The 13143-nt window shown below is 45.5% G+C and overlaps 1 protein-coding gene across 4 annotated transcripts in view; it reads left to right on the top strand.

Annotated features, from left to right (window-relative positions):
* The window catches only part of MPV17L (MPV17 mitochondrial inner membrane protein like), a 51933-nt gene extending 39334 nt beyond the window's left edge, over positions 1 to 12599 (top strand). For all 4 annotated transcript variants that reach the window (XM_040424557.1, XM_040424548.1, XM_040424538.1 and 1 more), the window contains exons 2-5: positions 3887 to 4388; positions 4870 to 4940; positions 7376 to 7405; positions 12107 to 12599. In XM_040424557.1, coding sequence (XP_040280491.1) covers positions 4082 to 4388; positions 4870 to 4940; positions 7376 to 7405; positions 12107 to 12307 — 609 coding nt within the window. In that variant the 5' untranslated portion in view covers positions 3887 to 4081 and the 3' untranslated portion in view covers positions 12308 to 12599. The remainder of the gene's footprint in view (positions 1 to 3886; positions 4389 to 4869; positions 4941 to 7375; positions 7406 to 12106) is intronic.
* Positions 12600 to 13143: the final 544 nt, after the last annotated feature.

The raw sequence follows: 13143 nt of genomic DNA on the forward strand, positions 1-13143 counted from the left end.
ATGCTCGGCTGATCTGAGCAAACATCAGGAAGTCACAGAAGATAAATGCCAGAGCGGACAGATGTCTGAGGTGTATGACCAGCTTTCCTCTAAGCATTTTATATCAATTTGTCTCCTGACAGGTCTATTTTAGTAACTTACTTGTATTCGCCATGTAATAACAAGTCTGAAGCATCTATTGTTATGACTCTATGATGTGCCATCCAGGGCCGTCTTTTCGAATGGGCACGCTGGGCAGTTGCCCGGGGGCCCCACTTGCCTGGGGGCCCGCCTGCCCAGTGAACCCACCAGCCCACCCCCCAGTTGAATACTAATGAGCGCTTCCATTATGGAAGCGCTCATTAGAACCGAGAGACCAGGAAGTGGTGAACGCTCTGTACTCACCACTTCCTGGTCCTCGGCTGTCGGCTGTGCAGGGCTGCGCACAGCGTGAGGGCGCTCTGTGACCTCACGCTGTGCGCGCCAGTTCAGAGCACAGAGTCGACTGAGGAGAGGCAGGCGGCGTCCAGGAGCAGGAGAGGTAAGTGATTTTTTATTTTATAAGAAAATGTGGCTGCTGGGGGCATAAGGGGGCTAATGGAGAGGCATATGGGGGGCTAATGGAGAGGCATATGGGGGGCTAATGGAGAGAGGCATATGGGGGGCTAATGGAGAGAGGCATATGGGGGGCTAATGGAGAGGCATATGGGGGCTAATGGAGAGGCATATGGGGGGCTAATGGAGAGGCATATGGGGGGCTAATGGAGAGAGGCATATGGGGGGCTAATGGAGAGAGGCATATGGGGGGCTAATGGAGAGGCATAGGGGGGCTAATGGAGAGGCATATGGGGGCTAATGAGGCATATGGGGGCTAATGGAGAGGCATATGGGGGCTAATGAGGCATATGGGGGCTAATGGAGAGGCATATGGGGGCTAATGGAGAGGCATATGGGGGCTAATGAGGCATATGGGGGCTAATGGAGAGGCATATGGGGGCTAATGAGGCATATGGGGGCTAATGGAGAGGCATATGGGGGCTAATGAGGCATATGGGGGCTAATGGAGAGGCATATGGGGGCTAATGAGGCATATGGGGGCTAATGGAGAGGCATATGGGGGCTAATGAGGCATATGGGGGCTAATGGAGAGGCATATGGGGGCTAATGAGGCATATGGGGGCTAATGGAGAGGCATATGGGGGCTAATGAGGCATATGGGGGCTAATGGAGAGGCATATGGGGGCTAATGAGGCATATGGGGGCTAATGGAGAGGCATATGGGGGCTAATGAGGCATATGGGGGCTAATGGAGAGGCATATGGGGGCTAATGGAGAGGCATATGGGGGCTAATGGAGAGGCATAAGGGGGCTAATGGAGAGGCATATGGGGGCTAATGGAGAGGCATATGGGGGCTAATGAGGCATATGGGGGCTAATGGAGAGGCATATGGGGGCTAATGAGGCATATGGGGGCTAATGGAGAGGCATATGGGGGCTAATGAGGCATATGGGGGCTAATGGAGAGGCATATGGGGGCTAATGAGGCATATGGGGGCTAATGGAGAGGCATATGGGGGCTAATGAGGCATATGGGGGCTAATGGAGAGGCATATGGGGGCTAATGAGGCATATGGGGGCTAATGGAGAGGCATATGGGGGCTAATGAGGCATATGGGGGCTAATGGAGAGGCATATGGGGCTAATGAGGCATATGGGGGCTAATGGAGAGGCATATGGGGGATAATGGAGAGGCATATGGGGGCTAATGGAGAGGCATATGGGGGCTAATGAGGCATATGGGGGCTAATGGAGAGGCATATGGGGGCTAATGGAGAGGCATATGGGGGCTAATGGAGAGGCATATGGGGGCTAATGGAGAGGCATATGGGGGCTAATGAGGCATATGGGGGCTAATGGAGAGGCATATGGGGGCTAATGGAGAGGCATATGGGGCTAATGAGGCATATGGGGGCTAATGGAGAGGCATATGGGGGCTAATGGAGAGGCATATGGGGGCTAATGGAGAGGCATATGGGGGCTAATGAGGCATATGGGGGCTAATGGAGAGGCATATGGGGGCTAATGGAGAGGCATATGGGGGCTAATGGAGAGGCATATGGGGGCTAATGGAGAGGCATATGGGGGCTAATGAGGCATATGGGGGCTAATGGAGAGGCATATGGGGGCTAATGGAGAGGCATATGGGGGCTAATGGAGAGGCATATGGGGGCTAATGGAGAGGCATATGGGGGCTAATGGAGAGGCATATGGGGGCTAATGGAGAGGCATATGGGGGCTAATGGAGAGGCATATGGGGGCTAATGGAGAGGCATATGGGGGCTAATGGAGAGGCATATGGGGGCTAATGGAGAGGCATATGGGGGCTAATGGAGAGGCATATGGGGGCTAATGGAGAGGCATATGGGGGCTAATGATGAGAGGCATTTGGGGGGCTAATGATGAGAGGCATTTGGGGGGCTAATGGAGAGGCATATGGGGGCTAATGATGAGAGGCAGCATATGGGGGCTAATGATGAGAGGCAGCATATGGGGGCTAATGATGAGAGGCAGCATATGGGGGCTAATGAGAGGCATAATAACACTGTCATCCACAGATGCCCCCATAACAGTGTGTCTTCCACAGATCCACCATAACAGTGCGCCTGCGCACTGACGAGAGACAGAAAGAAGGGGAAAGAATCCGCGGAAGCGAGCAGAGGACGGCACAGCAGACGATTGAACAGCTTCTTTTGTAAGTAAATAGTTTTATTATAAATGTATCCCTGCATACCGCAATTCTCTCATATTTTGTAATCTTATTTATATATACTTATTTTGTTTTTGCCCCCCCATTTTTGACTGTGGTATCTTTGTGCCCCCCCTATATATTATTCCTATATTAAACACTGATTTTGTTGAAAGTACCAATAAATATCGCCTTATTGATAATTTGCATTTTTATTCTAGTGCGTGATTGTGTAGACAGGGCCCCAGTGCACTGTATTGCCCGGGGGCCTATAATGCTCTTAAGATGGCACTGGTGCCATCCCTTTATTATTCCTGCTAGAAGTTCTAAATTAATTACTAGCTGTTGAGAATAAAGGTCCAGATGGGTGTTACCAGTTGAGGGTGTGTCACTGCACAGTCTGACACAGCCAGCACTGATTCGATAGTGTGACTGGTAACACCCATCTGGACCTTCATTGTAAACTGCTAGCAGAAATAATAAAGGAATGGCACAACATAGAGTCTTAAGGATAGATGCTTCAGGGTTGTTATTACAAGGGGGATGCAAGTAGTTATTAAAACCGATGTGTCAGGAGAGGGGACATGTCCTCTTTAAGCTGGCCATACAAATTAGATTAATGGTAGCCAAACCTGCTGATTTCCATGGGACCAGCAGAACATGATGTTTTAATATATGCAAATGAGCCTCTAGGAGCAACAGGGGTTACACCTAGAGGCTCAGCTCTCTCTGCAACTGCTGCTCCTTCTGCACTTTGACAGGCAGTGAACACTTCATCACACCTGCCTGGTCCTGTCAAAGTGCAGAGGACGCGGCAGTTGCAGAGAGAAAACAAAGCCTTTAGGTGTAATGGTAACGCCCCCATTGCTCCTAGAGGCTAATTTGCATATATTAAAACATCATTTTTCTCACCAATGCGGGCACATATGAACATGGGACCAACACAGATGTCTTCAGCTGCCAACATGTAACAGGTCATCCAGTGTCATAGAGACAAAACTGCTGACAGATGCCCTTTAAGGATATATTCATTCATTGATGCTAATGTCATTAAAGCGCTGCGTAATATAGCAGTGCTATATAAGTGCATAAAATAAATCAATAATAAATAAATTAATTTGTTACACTCCTCTCCTAATGTCATGTTTTTGCACTTTTTAGGACTGTTGAGCACATGGACTGTGAAAGGCCACATTAAGCAGTCACGAGGCCGCCTGTGTCATCCTTTAGTCTCACGTTTTACCTTTCCTAACCATAATGTGGGTCTAAACATCCCAAATCTTGTACAAATCCCAATATATCATCCAGAAATTGGGCGTTGACGAGCGTTGCTCTTGACTCCGGACTCTACAGACAATGCGCGCCTTCCTGCAGTTCACACAGAGACACCCCTGGGTGACAAATGTGACGATTTACGGCTCTCTTTTTGCATCGGCAGATATTGTGCAGCAAAAACTCTCTAAAGGACCAAACGAGCAGCTAGACTGGAAGCAGACCGCTAAGGTCGGCCTGGTGGGCTTCTGCTTTCACGCCAATTTTAATTTTTTTTGGCTACGATTTATAGAAAGGGTGTTTCCAGGATCCGCTCCGAGGAATGTCATAAGGAAAGTGGCATGTGACCAGTTACTGGCTGCGCCCATCACCATCAGCGCCTTCTACACCGGTAATCTCTTACAACTAGGTGCAAAATGTTAAAGGGGTTTTCAGTTTTTTTTTTTATATTTGTAGATTGTAATGAACATACTTTTATGGAAGACCTGTCCCCTCTCCTGACATGTCTGCTTCAGTTACTAGTGCATCCCCTGTGTAATAACGGTTCTGGAGCACCTATTCTTATGACTCTATGATGTGCCATTCCTCCATTATTCCTGCTATAAGTTATGAATGAATTACTTTCAGTGAAGGTCCAGATGGGTGATGACAGTTGGGGGGGGTGTCCCTGCACAGTCATGACATTATCCAATCAGTGCTGCTGTGTCAGACTATGCAGACTATACGCCCCCTACTGGTAACAATATTTCATTCATAACTTCTGAATATATCAGGAGAGGTGACAGCTCTGGGAATTGTAGGGGTATTCCCAGATGATACTGCTATTTTAGCAGAGGTTTGCTTTCATATAAAACAACCTTTTGTCTTTATAGGTTTAAGTCTTCTGGATGGAGATGAGGACATCTTTAAAAACCTTAAAGAGAAATTTTTGCCAACTTATAAGGTAGGTAGTTTTTAAAGGAGTTGTCCAAAATTAGAAAAACATGGCTGCTTTCTTCCATGATCAGCACCGTGGACCATAGGAATCTTTAGGCCCCTTTCACACGGGCGAGTATTCCGCGCGGATGCGATGCGTGAGTTGAACGCATTGCACCCGCACTGAATACTGACCCATTCATTTCTATGGGGCTGTGCACACGAGCAGTGATTTTCACGCATCACTTGTGCGTTGCGTGAAAATCACAGCATGCTCTATATTCTGCGTTTTTCACGCAACGCAGGCCCCATAGAAGTGAATGGGGTTGCGTGAAAATTGCAAGCACCCGCAAGCAAGTGCGGATGCGGTGCGATTTTCACGCACGGTTGCTAGGAGACGATCGGGATGGAGACCCGATCATTATTATTTTCCCTTATAACATGGTTATAAGGGAAAATAATAGCATTCTGAATACAGAATGCATAGTAAAATGGTGCTGGAGGGGTTAAAAAAATAAAAATTAACTCCCCTTAATCCACTTGCTCGCGCAGCCCGGCATCTCCTTCTGTCTCCTTTGCTGAACAGGACCTGTGGTGACGTCACTCTGGTCATCACATGGTCCGTCACATGATCTTTTACCATGGTGATGGATCATGTGATGACCAGAGTGACGTCACCACAGGTCCTGTTCAGCAAAGGAGACAGAAGGAGACAGAAGGAGATGCCGGGCTGCGCGAGCAAGTGGATTAAGGTGAGTTAAATTTTTTTATTTATTTTTTAACCCCTCCAGCACCATTTTACTATGCATTCTGTATTCAGAATGCTATTATTTTCCCTTATAACCATGTTATAAGGGAAAATAATACAATCTACAGAACACCAATCCCAAGCCCGAACTTCTGTGAAGAAGTTCGGGTTTGGGTACCAAACATGCGTGATTTTTCTCACGCGAGTGCAAAACGCATTACAATGTTTTGTACTCGCGCGAGAAAAATCGCGGGTGTTCCCGCAACGCACCCGTACCTTTTCCCGCAACGCCCGTCTGAAAGAGGCCTTAGTCTAGGGATGACTCGTTGACTTGAAAGTGTTATGGGCATGCTCTATGACCTTTCTAAAGGTTACTTTGCATGGAGGGGGAGGAGATGAGATGTAACATCAATTATTGTGAATGTAGGACTCTGTGGCACCTACTGTATATATATCGGTATCCTCTGTCATTGTAATCCAGTCTGTGATGACAGTGAGATGACTGCTGAGAAGTGGTCTGTACAGAACAGGAAGTGTAAGCCTATTATGAGGCTCAGTGTGAAAACTGTAAGTAAAAAATAGGCAGGCACTCTATATCTGGTTTAATAGGATATTTATTAGTAGTTAATTAATAAAAGGTAGAGGTATATAGGCTGTTAATTTATTCATTTATAAAAATTGGCAATTAAGATGGTGGTTGTTTTTTTTTTTAAAAACAAACAACCACCATCTTAATTGCCAATTTTAATAAATGAATAAATTAACAGCCTATATACCATCTACCTTTTATTAATTAACTACTAATAAATATCCTTTTAAACCAGATATAGAGTGCCTGCCTATTTTTTACTTACTCTATTCCTTTACCTATTAGTGGTTGGGTGAACCACCACAGACAGAGCACCACCCCAGGGTGAGATCTGGGAGAGCCACTATTATTCTCCTATTTAACCTTTCAGTACGAAAACTGCAAGATTTGTGGGATTTTTTTATACAGATTGTGGCATGGAAAATAAAAAAAAACACAAAAAAATTCTTTAAAAAATGTATTTAAAATGTATTTAAAATAAAAACATTCCTGTTAAAGGGCTTCTGTCACCCCCAAAACCCCTTTTTTTTTTTGGGGCTTGTTAAAATCCTTTTATAGCGACTATTCCCTACATAGGGCTCTTACCTTTGGCTGTGGCTTCTTTTCCTTAAAAAACGATCTTTTAAAATATGCAAATCACTTCACTACCAGCAAGTAGGGCGTCTACTTGCTGGTAGCCGCCGCAGAAAACCGCCCCCTCGTCCTGTTGATTGACAGGGCCAGCGAGCGCTCTCCTCCTCCGGCTGGCCCTGTCAGCATTTCAAATCCCGCGCCTGTCTTCATTCGGCGCAGGCGCTCTGAGAGAAGGAGGCTCGCCTCCTCAGCACTCCCTCAGTGCGCCTGCGCCGATGACGTCTTCTCTTTCGGTGACGTCATCGGCGGCTACCAGCAAGTAGACGCCCTACTTGCTGGTAGTGAAGTGATTTGCATATTTTAAAAGATCGTTTTTTAAGGAAAAGAAGCCACAGCCAAAGGTAAGAGCCCTATATAGGGAATAGTCGCTATAAAAGGATTTTAACAAGCTCAAAAAAAAAGAAGGGGTTTTGGGGGTGACAGAAGCCCTTTAAGCAGTGTATTCAGTATTGATGTATAATAGATATTCTTGTCTCTTTCTATCTATTTACAGACTGGAGTGTTATGCTGGTCCGTGTTTCAGGTAAGGTGTCATTGATCAGGTTTGGCCTCTCACACTATGTAAATATACTGTGTGTATATAAGGCTGTCAGGTGATGGGGCCGCAAATAATGCGGACAGCACACAGTGTGCCGTCCGCATCAGCACTTTTGTTCCGCGGCCCCGCCAAAAAATAGAACATGTCCTATTCTTGTCCGCAGCCACGGACAAGAAAAGGCATTTCTATTATAGTGCCACCTATGTGCGGACCACAAAATGCAGAACGCACATGGCGGTGTCCGTGTTTTGCGGATCCGCAATTTTCAGACCGCAAAACCGTTACGGATGTGTGAATGGACCCTAAGAGGAATTTACCTCTTCATAAATTAGGCGCATCTCTCTCCAGGGCTGGGTGATCAAGACTGGCGTATGGAAACACCAATTTTGATAAATGTTCCCTAGTTAGTATCGCCACGCCGAAATTCTCTGAACTATTCGGATATAAAAATATTTATCATGCGCGGTGAACGCCGTAATGGAAAAAAATAAAAATGCGATTTTTGGTTAACTTAAAATAAAAAGTGATCCAGGAGTTCTATGTACCCCGAAATGGTACCAATAAAAACTAGAGCTCATCCTGCAAAAACAAGCTCTGTAAACAAAAATTTGAAAAAGTTATGAGGGTCAGAAAATGACAATGCATTTAAAATGTTTAATTTGTTCAAAGGGTTTTATTTTTTTAACCACTTCCAGACCGGGCTATTTACCCCCTTCCTGTCCAGGCCTAATTTTGCAAATCTGACATATGTCACTTTATGTGGTAATAACTTTGGAACACTTTTAGTTATCCAAGCCATTCTGAGATTGTTTTCTCGTGACACATTGTACTTCATGTTAATGGTAAATTTGAGTCAATATGTTTTACCTTTATTTATTAAAAAAATCCAAAAGTTAACGAACATTTGAAAAAATTTACTGTTTTCTAAATTTGAATCTCTCTGCTTTTAAGGGCTTATGCACACGGCCGTTGTGCGGCTGTTCCATGCATTGTCGACCGCAATTTGCTGTCCTCAATGCACAGGCAACAACCGTGCGGCGGCCGGAACGGATTGAGACCCATTCAACTTGAATGGGTCCGTGATCCATCCGCACAGTAAAAAAATAGAACATGTTCTATTTTTTTGCGGTGCGGAAGCACTGACTGAAACACCACGGAAGCACTCCGTAGTGCTTCCGTGGGCTTCCGATCTGTGCTACCCTTCCGCAAGTGAATGGGTCCGCATCCGTGATGCGGGGTGCACACGGCTGGTGCCCGTGTATTGTGGATCCGCCGTATGATCCATCACCGTGGTGATGGACCATGTGATTGGACCATGTGATCTGACGTCACCACAGGTCCTTTAGCCGGCAGCTCATGATTAAAGTAGTAAGAAGAGACCGGCAGCTACGCGATCAAGAGGAGAAGGTGAGTTAATTATTTTTTAACCCTCAATTGACCACCTACTAAGCATTCTGTATTAAAGAATGCTATTATTTTCCCTTATAACCATGTTATAAGGGAAAATAATAACATCTACACAACACCGAACCCAAACCTGAACTTCTGTGAAGAAGTTCGGGTCTGGGTACCACAGTCAGTTTTTTATCACGCACGTGCAAAATGCATTGCACCCGCGCGATAAAAACTGAACAACGGAACGCAATCGCAGTCAAAACTGACTGCAATTGGGTACCTACTCACGCAGTTTTGCCGCAACGCATCCGGACCTTATCCGGACACGCTCGTGTGAACTCAGCCTAAGAGCTCTCCCTGACTTCTAAGCACATGCAAGGGTCTCAATGGTAGACGATTGCATGCCCACGTACCTAAGACTGTGTGACACCTGAAAACCCTATAATAGTGAGGGGACACGACCACCGGCTCCCTGCACTTAATACGGACCGAGTCAGGGTCACCTAGAATCAAGCCAGCAAGGAAACACAATAAAGGAAAAGACTTATCTGAGCAAACAGCAGCCTCCAGCAGTGAACACTTCATCCAGGTAGTAGTATAAACCGCAAAGTGAGGCAGTATGGGAGGGAATATAAAGGAAGACAATTAGTCTAAATAAGTGACACCCGGCAGAAGGAAAGGAGATGACAAAGTGAAACCAAAACAAAGATCGTCATACAAAAGGTAGAGAAGAACGTCTGTCAGACCTTCTCACAGAACTGGCAGTGACATTTACACCTTTCACTTGATGGGGTAGATCATGGGAGATCCGCTCGGCAGCTGCACAATTAGCGTGCAGCTGCCATCTCTGAAAGGACATTCCAGAACATCCATTCAGAGATGAACCCGACCGCCCAGGACGTTTATAGTCAATGGGCAGTCGGCAGGGCCGGCATCAGCACCCGGCAAAGCAGGGCAAGTTCCGGGGCCCACTGCTCTTGGGGCGGGGGGGGGGCCCACTCAGGTCTAGTGGCAGATTGCTGAACAGTGGGGAATCCTGAAGAGTCAGGACTCTTCCTGGCTTAGGATTCCCTTCCCTGACTCCATATATGGATATGTCCATATATGGAATCAGTGCTATGACCATGAAGGGGGTATCCCCAAGCATTCTCACTATGGTTAAGCTTAGTGGTTAAGGTTCTTAACTTTAATGTAGAAGGCTGTGAGTTCAAATCCCAGCAGAATCATTTAAAAAACAGAGGCTAAATAAAACTTGAATAGACACACCAACCTTTTTAATTTGTGTAACTATTATTTTTTGTTGGGAAAGGTGGCAACACTGTTCCCCGGTGACCCCCATAACTTTTTTATTGTTATGTCTACAGAGATGTGTGGGGGCTCATTTGAGGGAAATCTGTCTTTTTTGACAATACCATTTTGGGATCTGTATGACGATTACTTTTTATACAATTTTCTTGGGAGATAAAGTGATGAAAAAACGTCAATTCAGCCTTTTATTTTTTTCTGTTACATCCTTCACCATATGGGTAAACTTTTTTTAAAATATATTTTCATAGTATGGGTGTTTTTGCATGCGTCAATGCCCATAATGTTATTCTTTTTTTTTGTTTATTTTTATTTTGGGGAAAGTGGGGTGATTTTACTAGTTTTTTTATATTTTAAAAACTTTTTTTTTTAACTTTTTTTTATTACTTTTCATCAGATTGCAACTTATACAGAATAATGGAAAATGCTCCATTATTCTGTATAGAAATCACTATATCGTAGTTTAGTGCTGCCACCTAGTGGCCTGAACTGGGATATACTAACAATGAGCCTGGAAGCCTAGTACAGACTGTGGCTCATTTTTGGAACAGGGTGCTTTCCCCGATCTCCACTGGGGGAAGGTGCGTCTGAGCAGGAATCCCGCGCTTCCGATTTTTTAACACTCTCAGATGACATGGTGACATTAGACAAATGCCACAAGGGGGCCCACTGAGATTTATCGCCCAAGGGCCCACATGAACCTGGAGCCGGCCCTGGCAGTCGGGAAGTCGGTAAGTAGTAAAACAAAATAAAAACTATATAACTTTGGTATCGCTGTAATCATGCTGACCCACAGAAAAAGGACGTCCTAGTGAACACCATGGTAACAAAACCCAAAACACCTTGACGAAATTGTAGTTTTTTTTTTGTTTCATCTAACAAACAATTAATTTCCCGTTTTCCAGTATATAGCCATGGGTACAGAAAAGGTAAAAGGGTTTTCTGAAATTGAAATACTGATGACCTATCAATATCTGATCGGTTGGGGTTCTACACCTGGGACGCCCACCGATCAGCTGTTTGAGAGGCGCCGCGGCCTTCTCCCTGCTCACCAAGCACAGCGCCGTCCATTGTATAGTGGCTCTGCTTGGTATCGCAGCTCGACCCCTTTCACTTCGATGGGACTGAGCCACACCTAGGCCATGTGACCAAAGAACGTAACGTCACATGGCCCAGCCTAAGCTGCGAGAAGACTGCGGCGCTACTGCGAGCACCGATGCCTTCTCAAAGAGCTGATCAGCTGTGTTCCCAGCTGTCGGACCCCCACCGATCAGATACTAATGACCTATCCAGAGGATGGGTCATCAGTATTTAAGTCTCAGAAAACCACTTTAAAGAGTTGTGGCTTTTGGAAGCTATGGAGTAAAAAAAATGCAAAATCACATATTGGCCCAGTCCTTAAGGGGTTAACAATATATTTTCCACAGCAGAATTGCGTGCAGCAGTTTTACAGTAGCAGCTGGTGGATGAGACGGAAAAAAAATTGCTTTCACACTCTGAAATCTATAGCTGGAACTGAGCCCAGTGGATTTTAAATATACAGTAAGGCCTCGTGCACACGGCCATAGCCCGGCCGTGCCCATATTTTGGACCACAAACAGCGGGTCCGCAATTTACAGGCATCAGCCATGTGTACCCCGCATGCGGATGCGAAACAGAGGCACGTAACGCCATGGAAGCACTACAGAGCGCTTCCGTAGCGTTTCTGTCCGTGCCTCCACTGTGCATGCACTACTTTTTTGCAGTGCAGACAGACCCCGGACCCATTTAAGTGGAATGGGTCTGGATCCGTCTGAGGAATCCGCACAGATGTTGCCCGTGCATTGGGGTCCGCAAATTGCGGTCCCCAATGCACGGAAAAGCTGATCAACGGCCGTGTGCATGAGGCCTGACTGCAATGCATAGAGTGAGATCTGCAGAAAATCTGCCTGGTGTGGTCATAGCCGTACAGTACTGTTCATGACATTTTTCTGCTTACATTTTCAGACCATAAACTTCAGCATTATACCTCCTGTGATAAGGACGGCCTACATTGGGGTGTGCGCCTTTCTGTGGACCACCTTCCTCTGCTATATCCGTAACCGAGACATTGATCAGGTGACCACAAGGCTCCTTCAGACCATCCCAATAATCGGCAATAAAATGAGCCATGAAACGGGCAAAGAAGAGGGAGAAAAAAAGGAATAAATGCTGCTGAACCTATGGATTCCATACATGGTCCTTCACGTCTACATCCAACATGTCCCAGTGTGAACAGCATCCTTCTGAGAAATCGCCAGTCCCGAAAATCTGCCGCTATCCCCAAGATGAGCGTCTCTTCCTGCCCAGCATCATCTGACATAATTTAGAGGCACAGATATCCTTAAAGGGATTCTCCCACGACTAATGTAAAAAATGAAAATCAGAACCTCATCTAGTACATGACAACCTCTTTCTAACAAAGCTAGAACCAGCCCTGTACCTGACATGGATCCAGAGATCTCCTCATTCATTACTCTGCTAGATTTATATCAAGCTGATAGCTCAGGGGTGTGTCCTTTCTGCTGCAGCTCAGGAGGCGTGTCCATGCTCTTCCTATCACAGCTCAGGGGGCGTGTCTCAGCTCTCCCTATCACAGCTCAGGAGGCAGGTGAAGGATGAAACTGAGCATGTGCGACCTTCTCAGTTCTCAGTGAGCAGGTCAAAAAAATAAGAAAAAAAAAAAAATGTAGATGGCGCCGAAAAGGTCCATTTTATTGAATAACTCAGGGGCTATACTAAATTTTTAATTACATGCAATTACAAAAGTATTCAGATTTAGGTGCTGGTTTGAAAACTGTAGAATATTTTCTGTGGGACAACCCCTAACTGATGTACTGCCTCCATGAAACACTGTTTTAGTAAAAAAAAAAATATGCTCCCATGAAATAACAATTCTGGAGCATCTATACTTAAACCTCTGCATTGTGCAGTCCCTCTGTTATTCCTCCTAGAAATAGAAGTATAAATTGACAACTGGGTACTACTATTCTCCTTGTAAACTG

Source organism: Bufo bufo, chromosome 1, assembly GCF_905171765.1.
Source record: "Bufo bufo chromosome 1, aBufBuf1.1, whole genome shotgun sequence".
Taxonomy (NCBI): Eukaryota; Metazoa; Chordata; class Amphibia; order Anura; family Bufonidae; genus Bufo; species Bufo bufo.